General features: G+C 40.3%; 1 protein-coding gene across 5 annotated transcripts in view; it reads right to left on the minus strand.

The window, feature by feature from the left end:
* Positions 1 to 26,143, minus strand: part of KPNA6 (karyopherin subunit alpha 6) — a 59,133-nt gene that overhangs the window by 32,172 nt on the left and 818 nt on the right. The window contains exon 1 of one of the 5 annotated variants that reach the window (XM_081585952.1): positions 22,802 to 22,877. The exons of 3 other annotated variants lie outside the window; for them this stretch is intronic. Coding sequence is in view for 1 of the 2 variants with exons in the window: in XM_081585948.1 (XP_081442074.1) it covers positions 3,057 to 3,075 (19 nt within the window). In the remaining variant the exon portion in view is untranslated. Of the gene's footprint in view, positions 1 to 3,056; positions 3,134 to 22,801; positions 22,878 to 26,143 lie in introns of those variants that run through there. One more of the 5 variants, XM_081585948.1, reaches the window with a different exon arrangement.

Below are 26,143 nucleotides of genomic sequence, written 5' to 3' on the forward strand. Positions count from 1 at the left end.
TTGCAATGGATTCTTAGCTATGACATCAAAAGCACAAGCAAAAAAAAAGACATTAACAAGGAAGTAAAAAGACAACTTACAGGAGAAATAACTTTCAAATCTATCTGATAAGGGTTTTAATATTCAGAATATATAAAGAATTTCTACAACTCAACAGCAAAGACAACTCAATTTGAAAATGGGCAAATGGGGGCTTCCCTGCTGGGCCAGTGGTTAGGAATCTGCCTCCCAATTCAGGAGACACTGGTTCAATTCCTGGTCCAGGAAGATCCCACATGTTATGGGGCAACTAAACCCATGCTCCACAACTACTGAGCCCACGTACCATAACTATTGAAGCCCGCTAACTCCACTCCACAAGAGAGGTCACTGCAACAAGAAAACCACACCACCAAGAAGAGAGCAGCCCCCTCTCTCTGCAACTAGAGAAAGCCCCTGTGCAGCAATGAAGACCCAGAGCAGCCAAAAAATAAATGAAAAATTAAAAAAAACAAAGGATAAAAAGTAAAAATAGGCAAATGGGACTTCCTGGTGGTCTAATGGCTAAGACTCCGTGCTTCCAATGCAGGCGGCCTGGGTTTGATCCCTGGTCAGGAAATGAGATCCCATATGATCCCATGCATACTGCAACTAGTATGTGGTACAGCCAAAAAGAAAATAATAGATAAAAATAAATATTTTTAAAAAGACATTAAAAATAAATGAATGGATTAACAAAATGTGGCATATACATATGATGGGATATTACTCATCCATAAAAAGGAATGAAGATTTGACACATGCTACATAATTGGGCTCCAAAATCATTGTGGATGGTGACTGCAGCTATAAAATTAAAATATGCTTGCTCCTTAGAAGGAAAGTTATGACAAACCTACTAGACAGCATGTAAAAAAGCAAAGACATCATTTTGCCAACAAAGGTCCATACAGTCAAAGCTATGGTTTTTCCAGTAGTCATATATGGATGTGAGAGTTGGGCCATAAAGAAAGCTGAGCGCCAAAGAACTGATGCCTTCAAATTGTGGTGTGAGAGAAGACTATTGAGAGACCCTTGGACTGCAAGGAGATCAAAGCAGTCAATCCTAAAGTAAATCAACCCTGAATATTCATTGGAAAGACTGATGCTCCAATACTTTGGCCACCTGATGAGAAGAGCCGATTCACTGGAAAAGACTGATGCTGGGCAAGACTGAAGGCAAAAGAGAAGAAGGCGGCAATGGATGAGATGGTCAGATAGCATTACTGACTCAATGGACATGAATCTGAGCAAACTCTGGGAGACAGTGAAGTACAGGGAAGCTTGGTGTGCTGTAGTCCATGGGGTTGCAAAGAGTCGGACACAACTTAGCAACCGAACAACAACACTGAAGAACCCTAAAGATAGTATGTTAAGTAAAACAAGCCAGGATAAAGGATAAAGAAAAGGATAAAGATTACATGATTTCACTTGCATGAGGTACCTGGAAACTTATAGAGACAAAAAGTAGATTAGAGATTATCAAAGTAGACTAGAGATTATCAGGTACAAGTGGAAGGGAGAAATGAGAAATTATTGCTTAATGGAACAGAGTTTCTGTCTGGAGTGATGAAAAGCCTGGAAATGGATGGTGGTGATGGTTGTACAACATTGTAGATGCAACTGATGGTGTTTAATAATGATTAAAGTGATGAATTGTGTCACATTTTACCACAAAATTTTTTAAATAGCAGCATATCTCCTCCAATTAAATTAACATATAATCTCAGTTAGTTGGTTTTTTTTTTTTTAAGATTTTGTATTTGTCTACTTGTATTCATTCATCACAGGGCTGATTATACTCTTTTATTTTCTGAGTTCCTGATATTTTGCCATTTGGGAGCCTTACAAACCCAGGAGAGATCAACATTCCTATGGCTAGCTAATTCCTACAGATAACATGTCTAAGAGCAAGCCTTTGTAAAGGAACCAGCCCACAGTCATACCTCCTTTATCTTGCCTGTACACCCAGGAGGCAATATTCCTCTGCTTCATCCCATGGCCCCAAAAGTAGTAGGTAACTAGAGACTACTCTTATAGCCCAAAGCCCTCCAGAATTATTCAAATTGGCCTATACTAAACTGTTTATTCTGCCCTGCTTTCACTTTCCCTCTGAAACTGCAATAAAGGATCTGGCCTAAACCTTCTGCTTGCTCGTGCCCCTTCTGCCCCCTGACCACCCTGGTGTTTTCCTCTGTGACCCTGTGTGGCAAGTGGTAACCCACCTCCCACAGCCTGCGGACCCATAATAAACTTCCTCCTTCTAAGCCTCATTTGTGTTTCCTCCTGTGGCCTCAGTGACTTTATCATATCTTACTCAATATTTACATTTTAAAAACAACCTCATTATTTAAAAAACTGATAAAAGTGAAGCCGATTATGTTGAAACATGAGTAGAGGAAGCCTTATTAAATTGGTCTTCCCTTTATAGTCATTTTTCATCCTTTAAATTTCTAATCTGAAACAGTTACTAAAAGTATTGCAAAAGGGATGAAAAATAAATTTTAGAGGCGCACAGAAGGGGACAATTAACTCTAATATCACTTTTTGGGGAGTGGTTTGGGGTGACCATGATGAGAGCTTAAAAAGAAATCTCCCAAAGGTAAGATCAGGGCTAGTTCTTTGAGCAGGAGACCACCTTCAGGGTTCAAGTGCAGTAAGAAAGTACATTAAATGTGAGGGCGGAGGGGAAGTAGTCTGTTAAGAGAATCTGAATGAAAGAGAAATCAAAATGCAAGCAGTTGAGGAGAGAGCTGAATTCTGGAGCTAGAGATACTGAGGAAATGAAACTTCAGGAAAGGTGCCTCTGTTCATTCTGGAGAGCAGCGAGGCAAACCACAGCAGCAGGAGAGGGCTTATGATATGCAAGTTTCTACATCCACTTAGCAAAGCCCAAGACAATTTCTGTTAAAAAAAAAAAAGTTCTAGGGGAATGCAGTGGCCTCCCCTTGGGGTCCCTGATCACCCCTATGCCTGGAGACTAATAGGCACAGGACAAATTCCTAAAGGCTCCACCATGGACTGCTGTCCCCCAATACCTGACACGTGGTTTTTCATGACTCTGAGCCTGAGCTCTCCCAGAGGGCTGTCTTTTCCTTCAAGCAGAGCTGACAGTGAAGCTGAAAGAAGAACTAGGCTGTGCTTTAGTCACCATGGTGACAAAAAACTATCACAAATATTTGCTTATGACTTCACTGGAGAAGCCAAACAGGGGAAGTTAGATTGGAAGGAGGAACATTTGCAGAAGCACATCTGGAAGCAGCAACCAAAGGAATGCTGGACTCTCATTCAGGGACTAGCAGGCAAAGGGGCTTTTTTCATCATGCACTCCTTTACTTGCTGAGCCTGGGTCAAGAAATCCACACTACAAACATACCTTTTCAAACATCTGACTGTCTCAGGTAGACTTTGAGTTTTCTTAGTTGAAGAACTCTCTGAATAGGTCCCTGAAATTGCACCTCTTGTTTCTAGGAAATAACTGCTACTGTTGCCATGCATTTCCTAAGCTCTTAGAACCAAGGAACTAGCAAGAATAATACAAAGTAAGTGTGGACTCTGTTATGGCCTGAATTGTACCTCATCCTCCACCAATTCATATGTTGAAGTCTTAAGTCCTAATACCTCAAACTGTGACTGTACTTGGGAGACAGTTTTTTAAAAAAATGAGGATACTGGAGTAAGGCCCTAATTCAATATGACCAGTGCTTTTATAAGAGAAGATTAAGATACAGATGTACATAGCAGGAGAACACCATGTGAACATGAAAACAGCTATTTGAAAACCAAGAAGGGTCTCAGGGTTAGTCAATCCTGCTAACATCTTGATCTTGGACTTCTAGACTCTAGAACTAAGAGAGGATAAATTTTTGTTGTTTAAGCCATCCAGTCTGTGGTATTTTGTTATTCAGTCTTAGCAAATTAATACAGGCCCTTATTGATACACAAATAACCTGAGTCTAAGGTCACACACTAAGGGAGTAGCCAGATTATTGCAGTACTCCATTTAATCAATGGTATGTTTAAAATTTTTAAGATTCATAAAATTTTAAAATTATGCGTTTTCTCAGAAAAAGACATAATACATATAGCCAACAGTCCTGTGTACAGAATGGGAAAGACACTACTACACCTTAAAACTCACATCCTGGACAGCCACTGGGTCTAGGACTTTCCCAATCTATGTCTTACATTCATGGTCTGTATTTAACACTATGAAGCAATCATTCAGCCTTTTAAAATTATTTCTTAGGGTTAAAAAAAAAATTATTTCTTGGGAAAATTTCCTGGTGGTCCAGTGGTTAGGATTCCATGCTTTCACTGCCAAGAGGGCGGGTTCAATCCCTGCTCAGGGAACTGCTGCTGCTGCTGCTAAGTCGCTTTAGTCGTGTCCGACTCGGTGCGACCCCATAGATGGCAGCCCACCAGGCTCCCCCGCCCCTGGGATTCTCCAGGCAAGAACACTGGAGTGGGTTGCCATTTCCTTCTCCAATGCATGAACGTGAAAAGTGAAAGTGAAGTCGCTCAGTCGTATCTGACTCTTCGTGACCCCATGGACTGCAGCCTACCAGGCTCCTCCATCCATGGGATTTTCCAGGCAAGAGTACTGGAGTGGGGTGCCATTGCCTTCTCCAGCTCAGGGAACTAAGATCCCACAAGTCTCTAGGTGTGGCCCAAATAAATAAATAAAGTGACTTCTCTTGTCCTGGTGCTAAACTGAGTGAGCACTTCTCTTTGTGGAGGGCAAGTTTCCAATAAAATATTATTGTACCGTCTCAGGCACAGAAAATGAGCTAAACTTAGTGTCTCTTCCTTCAAGAATGTAAGAAACCTGATTCTTCCCAGACTGAAATGGCTTTTCTCAGCTTAGGTACCTCACTTACTTCTCACTATGAATTCTCCATCAAATATGCACTGGCTGAGCTGCACAGCTTACAGGATCTTAGTTCCCCAGCCAGGGACTGAACCCTCAGCCACGGCAGTGAAAGTGCCAAATCCTAACCACTGGATTGCCAGGGAATTCCTAAGGAGTTAATGATTTGTAACAGGACAGTTATAACAGGACAGCAGGGACTGTACTCACATTCAATTTTTACAACATTGCACCAGACAAACAAAATTTAATTTCATCAAGAGCTAGGGGGAAATCAGCTGTTAAACAGCCCTTCATTTGCGGACAATCAAATAATCAAATAAACCCCAGCATTATGCCTCTCTTTTCAAAAAATGTTTCCATTTACAACATCTAATTGACCTCTACCACAACCAATGAGAAATATTAGTCAATTGGAGCACATCCACTTAACAGCTAGGAGATCAGGTTCAGAGGTGCTATGACTTGCACTGGATCATTTAGCTATTAAACTGTGAAGCTGGGACTGAGACCTAGACTCTCTAATTTCATAGCCTCGTTTCATCCAGGCTTGAAGAACTGCTTTGTTTCAATTCTCTGAAAAGACACATAATTCTATTCAATTTGGCTCCTGACCTTAGACTAGGTTCTATCCACCTTGATCTATTTACTCACTTTAAGAATTACTGACCAATGACTAATTTCCATTCAATTTTTATCTTGTTTAAAAAACAAAAACAAAGTTACTGGCAATCAATTCTCTAATAAGTGCATAAGAACTAGTACTAAAGACATGTGCATAAGAGATCTCCCCCCTCTACCCACCATATGACTTTTAGAAACTCAACTTCATAATATAGGTTTTTCTTTTGTAGTGAGTTCTTTTCCTAAACCACAAATCCAATCAACCCTTCCAATCATAAAATCCACCCTTCCAATCATAAAATCTAAAGTACATGTGACCCTTTGTGAACACCTGTACCATTGGAATTCATGAAATCAAAACTCCTCCGAAGTGTATAAAAGCTACTATGATGCTGGGATTGGAAGGGTGGGAAGATAACAAGTGATAGATACAGAGACTAATAAATGCAATCATTTTTTAAAGATGTTCTAAACTCACATGGCCCCGTTTCTTATCAACGATGCCGTAAGAAAACAACACAGACTGGCTTAAATTTTGCCTGTCTTCTTGTTGGTCTACCTAGCAGATAACTATGGTGAATGCCTATAAAGTTGATGGTAAAATTTTGGTACTTTTAAAAAATTACATCATTATTTCAACATTTGGTCACTTTTAATCTACAATGTCCCTGTCCTCCTTTCCCCCAACCCTTTTGCTTACTTGTGTTACTGACTCTGAAGAGACTGGTTGCCTTAACAAATGCCCCACATTCTAGCTTTGTGTCATTAATTTATACCCTTATGCCCTGTTTTTCCTGCAAAAGGGAAGTTAGGTCTAGAGATTAGAACAGATTTAAGTTACAAATATATTTGGGGAAGAGGACTTTCCTAGTGGTCCAGTGGTTGGAAATCTGCCTGCCAGTTAAACCCCTGCTCCAGGAAGATTCCACATGCTGTGGGGCAATTAAGCCTGGTGCTGCAACTACTGAAGTTGGCATACCTAGAGGCAGTACTCTGCAACAAGAGAAGCCACCCAATGAGAAGTCCACTTACTGCAACAGAGTTCACCACAACTAGTAGACCTGTTCACGGCAACTAGAGAAAAGCCAGAGCAGTGACAAAGAGAAAGCAGCCAAAATAAATAACAATTTTTTTTTAAAATGTATTTTTTTTTCTTTTTGGCAAGAACACAGGTGATATTTTGTGCTGCATACCACATCACATCAGGAGGCATCTAATGGCAGGTTGTCCAGGTGATACTAAATCTGATGGTAATCAGATCTTTCTTCTTGAAAGTCATCTACATACCCTAACTCTCCATTCACATACAATTAATGTAACATGTTTCTTGAATATTACACATTTTACATATAAGATATAACAACATAATGAAATAACCAATTTTAAAAAACAGGCATTGCCGGGCTTCTCTGGCGGTCCACTGGCTAAAACTCCGTACTCCCAATGAAGGGGGCCTGGGTTTGATCCCTGGTCAGGGAACGAGATCCCACATGCCACAGCTAAGACCCAGCAAAGTCAAATAAATGTCAAAGAAAAAAAGGCGCTGCCAATACTGTAGACTCTGTGTGCTTTATTTCACTCTTTTAACTCCTCAAATCTGACTTCCATTCCTTTTACTCCAAAGAAAAACCACTTTTATCAAGGTCACCTACAACCTCCACATGGACAGAAATTTCTGTCCTCTTTTTTTAATTTTAAAAATAATTTTATTTATTTACAGCTGTGCTGGGTCTTCATTGCTCCATTGTGGGCTTTTCTTTAGTTGTTGGGAGTGGGGGGCTACTCTCTAGCTGCAGTGAGTGGGTTTCTCATTGAGGTGGCTTCTCTTGTTTCTGAGCACAGACACTAGAAGCAACTAGGCTTCAGTAGTTGCCCCCTGGCATGTGGGATCTTCCTGGATCAGAGATCGAATCCATGTCTCTCGCACTGGCAGGCAGATTCTTTACCACTGAGCCACCAGGGAAGCCCCTCTGTCCTCTTAACCCCTCCATAGTAGTTACTAATCCCTTCTCTCAAAATACTCAATTTTCTTGGCACCACTCCCAACTCATCCAATATTCTCAGTCTCTCTTGATGGCTCCTCCCTCCTACATGTACATACTAGTATCCATCTTCATTCCCAAGGTGATTCCATCCATTCTCATAACTCCCAAATTTACGTCCCCAGCCAAGTCCTTTCTCTTGTGCTACAGACTCACATATGCAACGACCTACTGATGCTTTCAAACTGTGGTGCTGGAGAAGACTCTTGAGAGTCCTTTGGACTGTAAGGTGATCAAACCAGTCAATCCTAAAGGAAATCACCCTGAAAGTTCATTGAAAGGACTGATGCTGAAGCTCCAATACTTTGGTCACCTGATGTGAACAGCTGACTCATTAGAAAAGACCCTGATGCTGGGAAAGACTAAAGGCAAAAGCAGAAGAGAGTGGCAGAGCATATTCATGCTCCCATGCTGACTCAATGAACACGAATTTGAGCAAGCTCCAGGAGCTAGTGAAGGACAGGGAAGCCTGGTCTGCTGCAGTCCATGGGGTCGCAAAGAATAGGACATGGCTTAGTGACTATACACACACACACACATCAAAATCTTCACTTTGGTATGCGAAACTAACAATTTCTAACTCCCCCAACAGCAAGAGTATTTACAAACTACTTAATCCAAACCCTAGGTTAAAAAAAAAAAAAATCATCCTTGATTCCTTCTCTTCTCACATCTCTGATCAAATCTACTGACAAATCCTGAATGTATCTTGAATGTACTTATATCTCTCTCACCCCTTCCCTAGTAGCTCAGCTGGTAAAGAAATCTGCCTGCAATGCAGGAGACCCCTGTTTGGCTCCAGGGTTGGGAAGATCCCCTGGAGAAGGGATACGCTACCTACTCCAGTATTCATGGGCTTCCCTGGTGACTCAAACAGTAAAGAATCCACCTGCAATGCAGGAGATGGGTTCAATCCCTGGGTTGGGAAGATCCTCCAATCCTCTGGAGGAGGGCATGGCAACCCGCTCTAGTATTCTTGTTTGGAGAAACCCCATGGACAGAGGAGCCTGTGAGGCTACAGTCCGTGGGGTCACAAAGAGTCGGATATGGCTGAGAGATTAAGAACAGCACCCCTTCCCAAGTCACCCTTCCCAAGTCATCTCTTGCCTGGCAACTACAACAACTCACCCCCAATCCAACACCACAAAACAAAACCAGACTATACCACTGCTCCCATGTAGAAGTAAAATCTTCACAATTTAAAGCGCTGCCTATATCTTCATCTCATCTCATTCAATTTTTTACCCTCAGTCATCAAATGCTCCTGTCACAATGGCTCTCAGTATTCGGAAATTATCAAGCTGTTTCTGGACTCAGTCTTCACATTTCCTGTTTTCTTTCAGCCAACAATTCTCTTCCCTAGCTCTTAGAATTGCTAGGTCCTTCCCCTGTCACCACAAAGTAAGCGACTCCATTTTTGTCAGAACACCTGTTTTATTTCCTTCATTACACTATTTACAATCTGTATCTGTTCTCTTCCATAAGCTGTGTAAGTTCTACAAAAACTTTTGTTGTATTTCCAGTATCTATGCTATATACAAGTGTTTGCTGAATGAATCACTGTTCAAATACCTACTCAATACTTACTGAATACCTACATTGTCCCAGACATATGGTCTAGCCATAACAGTTGCTTAACACGTGTTTGCCATCAAGTTTAAGGTAAGGGAAGAAATGTACAGCAAAGGAATCTTCGTTGGGACTGGGGGGAAGCAGATCTTCTAAAAGCAGAATTAAAAAGACTGCTTCCTAGAAATCCAGAAACCATAAGTTTCCTCAAGAATGGGTCTGAAAATGGAATGGGTCTGAATGGAAATGCTCTGATGGAAGGACACACACACACACACACAAATGAGAAATAAGCTTAAAAGAAAAAAGATTTCAGGACACAAATGACTCAGAAAAAGACATTTTAGACAGCTACATCCAGTAACCTTGTCAGAATTCATTGTATTTGACTTTCTAATTTGTCACTGACAGTCACCTTTGCCTTCTTGAAACTCTACCCATGATTCTGATGGCACCACCCTCTACCAGTTCTCCTACCTTTCTAACTATTTCTTCTCCGGTTTCATAACACCAATCCCTCAGTGTCAGTGTGTATCTACCTTTAGTCCTCTTCTCAGCAGAAGCAGCCTCCTTTCCCAAATGGTCTCCCTTAGCTTCAGTGTCCACTTTTACACCAAGTACCAAATCTCTAGTGTCACAATCTGTCAAGTGTATTTTCAAATGCCTAACTGGCTAGCTCCACCTCACTTTCTGTCTCCTTAAACCAGTTACTTCCCCTAGCTTCCCTAGTTCAGAATTCATGCCATTACCATTCACCTAGTCTTAGTGTCACTCATGAACTTTCTATTCCCCTAAGATGACAGGCTGGTAAACTGATTTTCACTTGTACCAAAGATTCTGTCCTTAACTAAACTCTATCCAGGCTCCTCTGAACCCTTTTTAGATGAAGTTCAACCGTGGCCTATTAAGATGTGAATAAAAAACACTAATAGTTTCTAACAGCTCAAGGTCACATTGTTAGATGACCCCAGCCACACTTAAAAGTGCCTGCTGGGAAACTCTCAAGGCTGCTGAATGAATTTGCTGTTTCAGCTAGCATCTGAAAATAGGGTTCCTGTTTCCCAGGCTCTGTGGGAGGACAGGAGACTACTTTCAATAAGCACCAGTAGCAAGCCCGGCTGGGTTTCATGTGAACCACCTCCCCTTCCTTGCATTTTGTAATTTTTCATTTCCCTGACTGTATGGAGTTCTCTCTCACTCCGACCCTTATTCCCTCATCCTTTTTTTTTTAAAGTTACCTCTGTACAAATCAAAGGTGAAATCAGTTCACACTTTTCCTTATTGCAATAGTATATAACTGCTTAAAATCTGTCCTTACCACTTTAACTAGTGTCCAGCTTTGTTTATCTGTGACACCTGTTACCATAAATTGGTTCCCACTGACAACCATCAATGACCCTGTTTTAGTACAACTTATCACCTCTCATTTCCAGATCATTAAATCTTTGAGATTAAGAATCTATAGCACAGCGCACAGCACATAAATACTCTCAAATATTCAACATTTTTAAATTTTAGTTTTCCAAAAGATCTGAAGTGGCTTACAATAAATTCAACAAAATAAAAATACCAAACCCCAAATCTGGAAAAGGAATATACACATTTGTATAGAAAATGAGAAAAGATGAATGTAGATAAGCAGAACCCAAGAATCATTTAATTATTAAAACTGACTTGCATTTTGATGTGTCAGCTACCTGTCAGCCAAACTAAAGCAATTATGAGTGAGCACTTACATAATTCTTATTATCCATGACTGTGTCCTTTGAAGCACAAAAGTTTAAAATTTTCACTAAGTCTAATTTATCTTTTTTTGGGGGGTGGGGAGTGAGGGGTAGCTTGTGCTTTCAGTGTCATATCTAAGAAAAGGCTGTTAATCCAAAGTCATAAAGATTTACTCCTATGCTTTCTTAAAAGTTTTATAGATTTAGCTCTTTACATTTTGTAAGTCTTTGTTTTTTTATTTTTTATAAATGTATTTATTTTAGTTGGGGGCTAATTACTTTACAATATTGTAATAGTTTTTGTCATACATTGACATGAATCAGCCATGGGTTTACATGTGTTCCCCTTCCTGGACCCCCCACCCACCTCCCTCCCCATCCCATCCCTCTGGGTCATCCCATTGCCCCGGCCCTGAGCCCTTGTCTCATGCATCGAACATGGAATGGTGTTCTGTTTCACATATGATAATATACATGTTTCAATGCTATTCTCCCAGAACGTCCCACCCTCACCTTCTCCCTCAGAGTCCATAAAATTGTTCTATGCATCTGTGTCTCTTATTCCGTCTCGCATATAGGGTTATCGTTACCATCTTTCAAATTCCATATATATGCATTAGTATACTGTATTGTTGGTTTTCTTTCTGGCTTACTTCACTCTGTATAATGGGCTCCAGTTTCATCCATCTCAGTAGAACCGATTCAAATGTATTTTTTTAACGGCTGAGTAATATTCCATTGTGTATATGTACCACAGCTTCCTTATCCATTCGTCTGCTGATGGACATCTAGGTTGCTTCCATGTCCTGGCTATTGTAAACAGTGCTGCGATGAACATTGGGGTACACGCGTCTCTTTCAATTCTGGTTTCCTCGGTGTATATGCCCAGCAGTGGGATTGCTGGGTCATATGGCAGTTCTATTCCCAGTTTTTTAAGGAATCTCCACACTGTTCTCCATAGTGGCTGTACTAGTTTGCATTCCCACCAACAGTGTAAGAGGGTTCCCTTTTCTCCACACCCTCTCCAGCATTTATTGCTTGTAGACTTTTGGATAGCAGCCATTCTGACTGGTGTGAAATGATACCTCATTGTGGTTTTGATTTGCATTTCTCTAATAATGAGTGATGTTGAGCATCTTTTCATGTGTTTGTTAGCCATCTGTATGTCTTCTTTGGAGAAATGTCTGTTCAGTTCTTTGGCCCATTTTTTGATTGGGTCGTTTATTTTTCTGGAATTCAGCTGCAGAAGTTGCTTGTATATTTTTGAGATTAATTGTTTGTCTGTTGCTTCGTTTGCTATTATTACATTTTGTAAGTCTTTGATCCACTAAGTTAATTTTTATGTGTAAGGCAGGAGTCCAACTTCATTCTTTTCCATATACATACTTATTCTTTTTAGGCATTATACATAGCAATAGCATGTTAGGGTAATCCTGTGATTAACACAAGTCCTTGCTTAATGAATTTAGCACTGAGATGCCTTCAAAGTTTTTGTGACAGAACCAATCTACTAAACTAACAAATTATTGCTGTATATAAGTTCCTTTCATGTGTCATGCTACTTATTTCCATGTCCTGCTAGGACACTTCTGTCAGGCACCAAGGCAGGCAAGGATCATGATGCTCCTGCTGAAAATTACACATCTGTGTCCTCATTGCTTGATGTGAATGAAGCACTCTTTTCAAGTCCAGTCCAGAATGTTTTCCAAAGCTTCTAACCATGGTGGAATATTTTTATCTATTAAATCTGGACTATAAGTCAAGATATCCCTTTTGAAAGTTCTTTCAAAATGCCAAAGTCATCTCTAACCTCTACAGAGGGTATGTTCCCAGGGAAAATTCAAATTTGATTGGTAATGACTTAGTAATAATTCACTTAGCTTTTAAGTCTAAGCTCATATAAAACTCCCATTTTAGAGGTGAGAAAATAGAGGCACAACTTGCAGAAGGCCCTAGATAATAGTAAGTGGGATACACTAATCCAGATCTTTCTGACTAAAGTCAAAGCTCTATTACATATATTCTACTTAACAGCATACTAGCCACAGGGAACTCCTTTGTTATTTCTTGGAAGAAATGTCAATGTTCCTCCTTAGATTCTACCACCCTAACCATTGCCTATCTAAATCCATCAATGAGATGTGGTCCAGTTCTTGCCAAGATTAGGGAATACAAATATCAGAAGATACCAACACAGATACTAACGGAAGTAGAAAATTGTAGGGACTGGCAGGTAGTTAGGTAGTCATCTGAAGGCTGTATGCCACTTTAAAGGAAAAACAAAAACAACCATTTGAATTAATCCTCCCACTTCTGGTGTAGGGCTTGAAATCTATTTTAAAAATTCAACATTATGTGAATGGGTAGACTATCTCCAAGGGTTTATAATAGAAATACTTAGGCTGAGAGAAGGCAGCTGTGCTGGATGGACCTCCAGCAGGCACACCAGGAACAGACTATCTGATTTCTGGTCTGCTATTTAACAAGTGTGCAACCTTGGGCGTCACTTATCTGGATCTCAATTTTCCTACCCTTACCTTCTCTACATCAGAGTTACAGTGAAGGTCCTATAAGAATACACACGAAACTGCTTTGTGAAAAATAAAATACTATTCTGGCAAGGTAGGACTGGGTTTGGTAGTAGTTTTCCAAACTTCTGGAATTTCTCTCAGAGCTCTATGACCAAGCAATACTGCAAACAAGAAAACAGTACTGAAACAGTCTGACAGAATGAGGCTCTCAAGGGGTTATCTGCAAGCCTGTCAGAACTGCTAATCACCAAGACAATGGGAGCGACTTCTCTATAGACAATTGGATTAGTCCATAATGGAGCCATAATAAGGCTGCTCATATTCTGGCAGATCCTCACAGGACTGGGCTGAAGAATGATCACTCCAGGAAACAAAGCTGAATCTATAAACCAGGAGGTCTGGCTAAAAGATCATGTGGGAAAACTATTTTTTTGTACACAAAACTAATATATTCAAAGCTCGAGACCTAAGAGAAGCATGGCACTCTGAGGTACTGAATCAACCAGACAGTTGATAGTCCCAGTTCTCTAGTCCTAATTCTCTCCTAGCATTCATTTACTAGTCCTTTTAGCCCTTGAATCTATATATATAAGTGCAATGCTCAGACCTAGGAATGGGGAAGTAAGGGGTGGCGAGAGATACAGGTGAGGTCTACGATAGCTACAGGCTCCCCTGGTGGCTCAGTGGTAAAAAATCCGCCTGCCTATGCAGGAGAAGTGGGATGGATCCCTGGGTCAGGATGATTCCCTAGAGAAGGAAATGGTAATCCGCTCCAGTATTCTTGCCTGGGAAATTCCATGGACAGAAGGAGCCTGGTGGGCTACAGTCTATGGGATCGCAAAAACAGTCAGACACGACTCGGCAACTAAACAACAGGATAGCTGTAGTCCAATTTCTCCAAAAGAAAATTTCCAAATATCCCTTGTAGACTGTGCAGAATCTAAAGGTTCTTACCTTCCTAGGGACACCCCACTGCCACTACCACTAGCTGCCATAAGAAACTATAATGAATTACTTAAAAGCAGGAAAACCAAAGCACTCACCTTACACTTAAGTCAATGCCAAAACATTCACTGAATAACTCTCAAGTACTCATACTGCTCAAGAAATCAAGGGGGGAAAAAATCCAAATGGTTAAATCTCTCAACTGACTCATATAAACAAGTGATTTATTATTCACTTAATAAAATGTATGTGCCAGGCACTCTGCTAAAGTTTCTGCCTTCGGGAAGCTTTACAATCTAGTTTAGTTTCATACCATCAAGAACCAAAAAGGACTTTCCTGGCGGTCCAGTGATTAAGACTCTACAGTTCTTCTTCAATGAGCTCAGGATCAGAGAACTAAGATCCCACATGCCAAGCAGCAGGGCCAAAAAAAAAAAAAGGAATCTAAGTGTGCAATGACATCACAGGGTGGAAGTGAGAACTATTTTTACTGTATGGTGACCTCTGAAGTGGTCTTTGAAGGCTAGATGGTTATTATTTCTGAAGGCAATTAGGTGGGGAGGGAGAGCAGTTCAAAACTAAGAGATCAGAAAGCCCAAGGCTGGTTGGAGGAACAAGACCAGTTTGGTTAGAGAGATATAAATACAAAGGTCCACAAGCAGAGTGTTTCTGAGACAACAGTGAACTGCTGGTCCCTGTTCTGCAGCACTGCACCCCTTCATCCCCAGTCTTCCAACAAGGAGGGTTCTGCATTACCTGTGGGAGAACTACACAAATCCTTCTGATCAGGTCTTCATTTCAACCTTTGGTTAATAGGAGAAAGAGCTTTTCCAACAGCCATTCTGACAAGTTAAAAGTAGGATTTCTCTAACCTGTATATATTAATCCAAAAAGAAGGAGCTGGCTTTGGAATGTGATCTTCTGAGGCCCTGTGTACAAAGAGCCTGGGACAATGTTGGGAAGAGCCAGACTAAGAGGCCACACAAAGGGAATCCTCTCTGTCCTCATTAGACGTACTACAGACAGACACTCAGTGTGCCCCTCAAACCCTGTCAGCTCCTTCCAATATGATATAATGAGATAGAGCACTGATTTGGGAGTCAGCTGAACGGCTTCCCATCCCAGCTGAAAAACCATGGGCAAATTACCCACTACTTTGAATCTCTGCTTCTCATTTTAATAATAAACTTTATAGCCCCATATGACTGATGAGGTAATGTGAAAGGGTCTAGGGCCTAAATGCTGAATCAGTGGTATTTCCTTTTTCATCCTAGATCCTACTCTGAAAATCTTCAATTCCCCATGAGGGCAATTTCCCGGAAGTTAGAGTCAAAAAGAACAATTCTATTTCCTTGCTCTCCATTAATAGATGATTTTTCCTCTTCCTTTCTCCTAACACTGTAGCTCCTTTCTCTTAATCTTTACCTTCTATTCCATCTTCATTCCTTCCAAAGCTAGGCTGTAAGAACCAATGAGCCAGATTTTTTAAAAAGGGCTGGTTCTCATTTACCTCACTGCAAAATAAGCAATTTTAATCACGTCTCATTACAATTATTGCTTCTTTGGAAGATTTAAAAGCTGATGACTTTCAAATCCACATCTGCAGTCATACCTAACACTCAAGGTGTTTCTTCTACCCATGTTACATAAGCACCTCAAATGCTTTAAACAAAATTTTTTTAAGTCAGCATTGTCTCCATAAACCTGCTCCTCATTCATTCTTTATACACTTCATTGACCACAACACCTTATTTGGATTGCTGGAATCAAAAGAGCACTGAAATTAAGAATGTTTTTAGTATATATAACCTCAAAATATATTTAAGCAACAAAACCTGAATAAACTAACATGAGGGGACTTCCCTGGTGGTCCAGTGGCTAAGCTCCCAATACAGAGGCCAGGGTTTGATCCCTGGTCAGGGAACTAGATCCCACATGCTACAACTAAGACCTGGCACAGTCAAATAAATAAATAAATATTACAAACAAAAACCAACATGAGACTACTTACAACCCTTATTAATCTCACTCAACGTTCAAATGCTTTGCCAGAAAAGATTAATAATATTTGACTATACGGGGCTCTACCCCAGACCCTGCTGGAGGTGTTATACACTCAAAAGGGTGAAACTGGTTAATGAGAGAGGGGAAGAACTTAGATTTTACAATGGTATGTGGCCCTCCAAAGCTCAACCTTTATCAATAATGCTTTATTTCCTAGTATCTAATTTTTCTTGCTGGATTTTCTTGAGTATGCCATGAGCAGCACTGACACTGACTTCATGAAAGGCTGACAAAAAAAAAAGTATCTAAGACCCGCACTACAAAGCTTTGGCAAACAGATGGCCATGACTGGGGGACTTTCTCTTGACTGATGGCTGAATTTTGAAGTCATATGACAAGAGGTGGTCTGAGCAATGAGCATGCCTGTTATGTGGATGTTATTTATGTTTGATCCCCAGTGCTTTTGTATGTGACATGGGTTTTGGCAATTAAAACTTTACATTTTATTATTTAATCCTACAAATTAAAATTTGTCCCAATTAATTACGCTAAGTGCTAAAAACAAAGAATGTTAACTATATGAATGACTTTCTAGCAGCTTGTTAAAAGTTATTTTCTCATATCAAGCAAAAGTTAAAAAGTTTACTAACAATAATTTCAGAAACTGACTTTTTCTACTGTTTCACTTTTGCTGCAAAATGAACAGCTTTAAATAATTTTTAAAGTTTTGATTAGTTTGTTTCTGTATTTATAAATACTAATTTGCATATGCAATTTGATATAACTTATAAGTAATTAAATCAAAGTTACCCAGCAAATACAGCTATAAAATTTAGCTAAATGTAAATAGTCTTTTAATTTAACTTTAACCTAAAAATCTTGTTCAGTCACTTTTAACCTTGCATTGAATATAAAGTAAGTTTTATGTTTACTCTTTTTATGTATAAAGCATAGACATACTTACTGCATATAAAAAACCATAGAGTATATCTGTGTTTTAAAATTTCCTGGGAGGGATGCATTAGGTAAAAAAAATATCTAAGAAGGCTTCTTAGGAAGGTGACAATAAATGGAAAGGTTGAGAAAACACTGATTAAAGGGATTAAGGATCTGTACCAGTCAGTATCTTCTCAGCTTTTCAAGACAGAATCTTGTGAGTCACCCTTGACAACTCTTTTTCCCGTATCCTCATTTCCAATCACTAAGAATAGTGGCTTTATTTCCTAATTATTTCTGGACTCTGTCTCTTTTTCCTACTGCCATTACCCTAACTCTGATCTTCATGATCTCTTGCCTAGGCTTTACAAGAGTCTCATTAATCTGCTTCTTTTCTCTTTATTTCAAACTTCTTGAAACAGTTTGTCTCTCCTCTCTCATCTTAGTCCACTCCAATCTGCTTCCATGCTGTCAAACTGTTTTTGTAAAAGACACTGAAGGAGTGCATGATGCTAAATTCAATTTCAGTCCTTATTTTGCTGGTCCTCTTGGCAGCACTCAATTCTGACAGCCATTTCCTTCTTCCTAAAACTCTTCAGATGCCCCTGGTGATCCAGTAGTTAAGAATCCAACTGCCAATGCAGAGGACACAGGTTTGATCCTTGTTCCAGTAAGACTGTGCATGCCTCAGAGCAACTAAGCCGGTGCACCATAACTTCCGGCCCACTGTCTGGAGTCCATGCTTTGAGAGAAGCCATGGTGATGAGAAGCCTTCACGCTGCAACTCGACAGGAGCCCCCACTCTCCGCCAACTACAGAAAGCCCGCTGGCAGCAACGAAGACCCGGTGCAGCCAAAAATAAATAAAATTTTATAATAAATAAAAAAAGTACTCTTTTCCATTGGTTTATGAGACATCAATCACTCCTTAACTTTCTTCAAATTATGGCTGCTGATCCATTTCTTCCTGCACATTAAAGGTTCTCTTGTCAGCCCATCTCCTATGATACACATTTTCCATAGGTACTATCAGTGATTCCCGCAGTTTCAGTCACCACATAATAAACAGATGATCAACCCTCTATCTCCAACCCCAAGCCCCACTCTTGAGTTCCAGACTTCTCTATCCAGTTGTTTTTTGGACATCTTCCCTTGGAGGTCACAGAGATTGCTCGAAATGTCTAGATTTAAACTCAACTCAGTTAACAGCAACCCTATCCACTCTGCTGCTCAAGGCAAGAGGCCCAGGGGTCATGCTTAATCCCACCCCTGTCCCCCAACCACTTTCAGCCTCCAAATGAAACAATAACCAAGCTTGGTAATTCAAAGTTTCTACTGTGATCAGAAGACGACTGCTTCTTGACAGGAAAGCTATGACAAACCTAGACAGTGTGTTGAAAAGCAGAGACATTACTTTGCGGACAAAGGGGGACAAAGGTCTGTATAGTCAAGGCTACAGTCTCCCCAGTGGTCCAGAGCTGGACTGTAAAGAAGGTGGAGTGCTGAAGAATTGATGCATTTGAACTGTGGTGCTTGCTGGAGAAGATGCCTGAGAGTCCCTTGGACAGCAAACCAGTCAGTATTAAGGGAAATCAACCCTGAACACTTGTTGGAAGGACTGATGCTGAAGCAGAAACTCCAGTATTTCGGTCTTCTGATGCTAACAGCTGACTCATTGGAGAAGTCCCTGATGCTAGGAAAGATTGAGGGCAGAAGAAGAGGGTGTCAGAGGACGAGATGGCTGGATGGCATTACCGATGCAATGGACATGAACTTGGGCAAACTCGGGGAGATGGTGAGGGACAGGGAGGCCTGGCATGCTGCAGTCAATGGGGATGCAAAGAGTCAGACACAATTGAGTGACTGAACAACAACATTCTCTACTGTAACTATCTCTCAATCTCTGTGAACATCTCTTGCTAGGACTACCATACTACTTAAGAACTAACTACTGGGACTTCCCTGGTGGTCCAGTGGTTAGGAATCCGCTTGCCAGTGCAGGGAACTCGGGTTTCATCCCTGGTCCAGGAGGATCCCACATGCCGAGGCCCATGAGGCACAACTGCTGAGCCTGCACTCTGGAGCCTGCAAGCAGCAATTGCTGAGCCTGTGCACCCAGAACTGGTGCTCTGCAGCTGGAGAGGCCACCACAATAGGAAGCCTGATCACCACAACTAGAGAAAGACTTCGCTCAGCAGCGAGGTCCCAGCACAGCCAAAAATAAATTAAAAACAAAACAAAAAAAACCCCACCAACTACTTAAAGAATCTCCTGGGTAGAATCTTCTAGCAGTCTTAATTTATTCTCCCCAGAGCTTTCAAGTAATATAAATAAATAAATTTGATCATGTCACTTCTGAGATTAAAACCTTTCAATAGCATTTCACTGTCATCAGGCTAAGGTCTAAATATCATTCCCCAAAATGCTACCAACCACCAAGCCTACCAATCTTTTGCTTGTGAAACCATTTCCACCCTGCTGCTGACAAATCACATCCATAGGTCAGGTCTCATTAGCTTAACGCTTTCCCTGACTCCCCTAGGCTGGGGTGGATTGCTCACTCAAAATGTTTATTCCATAATGGTCTCCAAAGTATGAGATACAAAATCAACTGGGACATAGGAAGAAAAGCATACATGTATATTTTTACTAATATATGATATAATATGTACTTATACATTAGTAGGGCTTACCTTTATTATATATTAGCCTATTAATACTCGCAATTTTTATCTGTTATTATATATTAGCCTATTAATACTGGCAACTTTTATCTGCGGGTGAAGAAGTTCATTCACATTTATCATACTGCATCACACTGTGGTTTGCATCTCGTTAAGTGGATTTATAAGATAGTTGGTTTTAACTAAATTAACATTTACAAAATAAACAGCATAGAGTTCTGTCAAGAAACTGAATGGAAGATAATGTTAATGATGCAACAAAGAGGAACAAAGAAACAGCAGAGCTCATGTCTCTGGAAGTAAACGATCCTAAGTACCAGAATTTTACTTGCCACATCACAATAAAACAACACAAAATAACATAATGACCAGCTAATCAGATCTAAGGAAGCCAAAGACTTAAAATTATCTTAAAGATTATTTTTTTTTTTTGGCCACACATCAAGTGGGATCTTAGTTCCCTAAGGGATTGAACCTGGGCCACTGCAGTGTAAGTCCCGAGTTCTATCCAGTAGACCACTCAAAAATATTTTTTAAATACACAGAATATGGTAAAATACATAGACTACTTGAGACAGTTTATAAAATACATAGAATATTAATGAAGGCAAAACTTATCAATAAGACAGGCAGTTTGGGGGCTATATTTGGCCTCAAATATTCTTCTATTTTTGGTTAGCTTAATGTTTTTAGATTCTGTTTCTTAAAAACATTTATTTATTTATATTGAAGTAGATATTCTTAGATTTATCTGTTTATTTACTGGTTGCATCAGCGGCTTGCAGAATCTAAGTTCCCCAAACAGGGATTGAACTCATACCCCTTGCAGTGCAAGCTCAGAGTCCAAACCACTGGACCACCTGTTGATTTCCAAGATATTTTTAGATTTTAAAAATTAGCTTGCAACATCTAAAAATGTTTAATCTATTAAGAAATCATATTAAAATTCAGATTTCCAACCTCTGGGGAAAAGGACTATGGAAAGACCTGGGAAGTTATGCAATAAGGCAACATTAGACCTACATTCTGTAATGGCAACAACTGGCTGGAACTCATCAATCAGTAGTTGGCCTGTCAGTTTCCATTTGGTTAATTTTTCTCAATTACCCATTAGAATTTAAACTCTAGGATTTCATTAGAAAAGTATACTTTTGTCTGCTTCATTCACTGCTATATTTCCAGGGCCCAGAACAGTAGCTGAAACACAGTAGGCATTCAAGAAACATTTGCTGAAATTAATGATGAATAACTGCTGCCTGACTCATCATGTTTCTGACAAGTGTTCATAATATTTTTGCTTTCTGGGCTTCCCCGGTGGTCCAGTGGTTAAGAATCCACCCTGTAATGCAAGGAACACCGGTTTGATTCCTGGTTTGGGAAGATCCTACATGCCGTGGAGCAACTAAGCCCACGGACCACAACCAATAAAGCCCGCACACAAGGAGGAGTAGCCCCCACTCACCACAATTAGAGAAAAGCCTACATTCAGCAACAAAGACCCACCACAGCCAAAAATAAACATAAATAAATCTTAAAAATATTTCTGCCTTCCCCTAAAAGACAAATTGATTACTCTTTTATATTTAATACAAGGCCCGACACATACTAAGTACTTTATTTGCTCACTGAGTGACTAATAGCAATTAGTTATCATTTACTGAGTACTCATGGTGTGCTAAACACCATGCTAAAATGCTTTACAAGCACTCGCTCATTTAATCATCCTAACACTCCTATGAGGCAGATATTATTATCATCCCTGTTTTAAGCGATGAGGAAAATTAAAAAAAATTAAAAATAAATTAAAAAAAAAGAGATGAGGAAAATAAAGCTCTGGAGATTAAGCAACTGGTTAAAGCTCTAATGCAATTACAGAATGAAATAGCTGTAACGCAAGATAAAATATGAAAAGGACTATATGAAAGGCAAGAACAAAGTGTTACAGAATTCAGAAGAATAGTACACTTCAAGTTTGGAAGGCATAAGGTACATATTTCGGAAAGGTCCCCGAGGGAGGTAGCCTTTAAACCAGATCTTGTAAAAGGTGCAAGATTTCTATAGGAAAAGATGGGTTGGGGAAGAGATTGCTTTTGTCACTTTCTCTACCAGGAAAGCTGAAATCCATACCTGGGAGGTCGTCTGAGTGGAATGCAGGATATGTGGATAAATATTAAATGGAGTCAGTAGGAAGGCCTTCAATACCACACCCTAGGGGTTATGATTTTATCCTGCAGACAATAAGGAGTCCATGAAGGTTCCTAAATTAAGGAGTAGGGTGACAAGATCTAATGGGTGTTTTAGCAATATTGCTGCAGCAGTAGTTGTGGTATAGGACGTTACAGAAGAGATTTAGAAAGTTCCTGAAATAATGACACCTTTACAACTTACAGTATTTTCTAACATCTAGTATTGATACTTCACTGATACTTCATTAACCACATTAATAAACAGTATTATATTTTCACATCAAGGAGCCTGAGACTCAGCAAGTTTAAAGACCACAGAATTAATAGTCTTTTTGGGACTATGCTCTGAGAAAAACATACACAAAACAATTTAGGGATGATGGAAGACATCAGTAAGAGGATCATAGCATCCAACAATTGCCAATAAAGGAAAGGAAGAAAACAGTAAGGAACCAAAGAAGGGTAAGATTTCTCTTATGCCCTAGTGTCTGGACCAATGGTCTGACCATTAACAAAAAATGCAGGAAAGGTATCCCACGCAGGAGAAGTGAGTTTGACGCTGGTGGGACACTTAGTTTAGTGCCTTCTCTGTTGCTGTTATGAACTACAGGGTGGGTGGGGAGGCAAGGCTGGAAGGAAACTAAGAAATGTTCTAAATTACTTCTTTACCTGGAGGGGTTATCAGAAAGGTTTTGTTACTTGCAACAAACTAGAAGCAAACTTCAGTATCCTACAGGCCAATGGCAATGACAGTTCCAAAAACATCACAAAGAGATCAGATTCTTTCCCTCTTGAAAGTGAAAGTGAAAGTGAAGTCGCTCAGTCGTGTCCGACTCTTTGCAACCCCATGGACTGTAGCCTACCAGGTTCCTCCATCCATGGGATTTTCCAAACAAGAATACTGGAGTGGGTTGCCATTTCCTTCTCCAGGAGATCTTCCCAACCCAGGGATTGAACCTGAGTCTCCTGCACTGGAGGTAGACGCTTTACCGTCTGAGCTACCAGGGAAGTTTTCCCTCTTGACCCTCACTCTTAGAACTGCCTGCTCTTTATTTATAAAATCTGCCTCATGAATTTGCAGCATTGTGAATGGCAATTTCAGAGTCAGAAAAGGGCTCCTTCCTTTCCAGAGGCAGAACACAGTCCTTAATAGCCCATATTTTGGTTAGAACCATACTGCCTGAGGAAGTGATTCTTCTATTTACTAGCTCTGACCTTGCATTATTATTGAACCTCTTTGTACTTTAGTTTTCTCAACTAGAATGTGAGAATCTGAGAAATAAATTAGTATTACAGTACTTACTGCCTAGAATATAGCAAGTTCTATAGAAGTATTGGCTATTACTATACCTTTCCCATTTCTTTTTTTTTTTAATTCTCAAACTTTGGTGAGATACCTGGGTTAAAATATAAACTGGCAAAAATGAATAAAACTTGGCAAATAAGAAAGGCTTTTTCAGAAGTCCTCCAGGCTTTCCTTCACACCTAATTAGCCAAAATCTGTATCACCTGCCTATGCCTAAATCAATCACTGTCTAGAGAGATAGAATTATGATTGATTTACAGTTTATATCAATCAAGACTAGTGGGCTATATCAATCACCCCGGGGCTGGGAAGGTGCTGCCAGATTCCCGGTTAGCAGGATGGTAGGAACCTGATAAAAACAATCACTGTCTGCCAAGACTTAGTCTTGAGAGTCTGTAGTCTCTGCTAAGGAGGGTTAAAACAAGTAACTTCCAGAGCTGCAAGCATCACCCCCACAAAATTCCTAATAGCAATGAAATAACTACAAAGGTCTGTTAAGGCTAGTGAAGTCTGGCACAGAAGAAACAATATAGTATATAGGCCAGAGCTTGAGGAGAGTATGCCGGTCAGGCAGTGAAATACAGCAGGGTCTAGACATGGAGGTGTGACGTAGGCTGTGTTATAAGTGTCCCCAGTCCTAGGGCTTAGATCACCAGCCTTGGACTAAACACCAAATCTTCTCAAAGCTTGTTTACGCATTTATAAATGGGGATAACCAAAACCACCTTCCCAGGTGGTGCTAGTGGTAAAGAGCCTGCCTGCCAATGCAGGAGACGTTAAGAGATGCAGGTTTGATCCCTGAGTCAGAAAGATCCCCTGGAACAGGGCATGACGACCTACTCCAGTATTTGTGCCTGGAGAATCCCCATGGACAGAGAAGCCTGGCAGGGCTACAGTCCATAAGATCGCAAAGAGTCAGACACGACTGAAGTGACTGAGCACGCACACAAAACCATCTTGGATTTGATGTTAGCATTAAATGTAAGGATACATTTCACTCTGTGGTATAAGGATCAGAAAACAAAAACAACCAACCCATACATAACAAAACAATAACCCACAAAACCCATATAAAACATCACCACCAACAGCTGAGTATTCAGAAAGACAAAGTGCAAGGTGTAATGGGGTGTTGGGAGGGGCCTGAAGTGGAGTTGCAGAGAAAAAGGGGAAGCTACCTGACTCTAGACTAAAAATCCCCTTCAGGACCCTGGTCAGGTTTTGCTACTCTATTGAAGAACTTCCATCTCAAAGTGTACCAGAAAAAGACTAACGTGATTCTACTTAGAGGTTTCTCTGCAGCAAAATGGGTAAGAATCTCACTTCTGGATTTGCTGTAACTAGTGTGTTCTATTCTCTGAAGCGGTTTCCCAATCTGTAAAAATTGAGTAAATCGTGGCCAAATTTACTTTACTGGGCTTAATAAACTAAATATTAGCTCCTTTCCTTTTGAAGGAGCAGTGTTGCTGAAACTGAAGGCCAATACAAAATCTATAACATAAAAGTCCCTAAAATTTTTCATTCATTCATGAAGTTGCAGTTACAAAGACAGGCCTATCAGCCTTAATGGAGGATTCTGGAAACCAGAGTGCTTAAAAGAAAGGAACAGACATAGAAGGTGAAAGAGAATCTGTTTTGATATTTATAGAGCTCTTGTTGTGCTTGTGTGCTCAGTCGTGTCCAACTCTTTGTGACACCATGGACTGTAACCTACCAGGCTTTTCTGTCCATGGGATTTCCAGGTAAGAATACTGCAGTGGGTTCTCATTTCCTTCTCCGGATCTCCCTGAACCAGGGATTGAACCCATGTCTCCTGTGCTTCCTGCACTGCAGGCAGATTCTTTACCCACTGGTGTAAGCCATTGGGGAAGCCCTACTAGTCTCCAGACACTGTGGTATCTCATTTAATTCTTAAACACCTGGATAACACTGTCCTCTCTCTCTCTCTAGAGATGAGGAAAGGCAGGCTCAGAAAGGAAGGAAAATAACATTTATTGTGAACTGTGCTAGATGTTTTCCATATGCATTACTGCATTTGACATTTAAGTGACTTCTCTGGATGAGAGCTAGGAAGTAGTAGGCAGGATTATAATACCAGATCTGATTCTAAACTCATAACAATGCAGCTCAAGGGAATAATTTATGTTTCCTCAGGATCAGGGATCTTACAAAACTCAATTCTAGAATCTCCTTTAGCTCCCCACCCCCAAAACACCCACAATAGTTGGGGTTAGCAATTCACCTTGGAGTTATTCAGTTTCTTTCAGATTAAAGATTTCAAAGTGGGCCCACTAGCAAACAAAAACAAAACAGCTTTACAACTCTTGCCTAGGATTAAAAGCTTTCTTTCCCTCTTTTCCAGCCCAACCACTAGAGGGCCAGGCCACAAAAAACAGCAGCTATAAACTAGAGCTCTGGAGTGATCCACCTGGTTTTAAGCCACTTACTGTGTGACCTTGCCTAAGTTACTTTACCTCCCTAAGCCTCAGTTTCCTTATCTGGGATAATAGTAGTATCTCAATAGACTGTGAAAATTAAATAAAACGTGACATGTAAAGCAATCAGAACAATGCCTGCACAACAGGAAGAGCTTAGCAAATTTAACAGCTTTTATTGCTGGAGAAGAGGTACCACTGATGGTTCTGTCCGTTAAGTCCAAAGACTTCGCTATCGTAATCTCTCTGAGCACTGGCTTGGCTGGCTGG

This window comes from Giraffa tippelskirchi, chromosome 3 (assembly GCF_054371585.1).
Source record: "Giraffa tippelskirchi isolate mGirTip1 chromosome 3, T2T-mGirTip1v1.2.pri, whole genome shotgun sequence".
Lineage (NCBI taxonomy): Eukaryota > Metazoa > Chordata > Mammalia > Artiodactyla > Giraffidae > Giraffa > Giraffa tippelskirchi.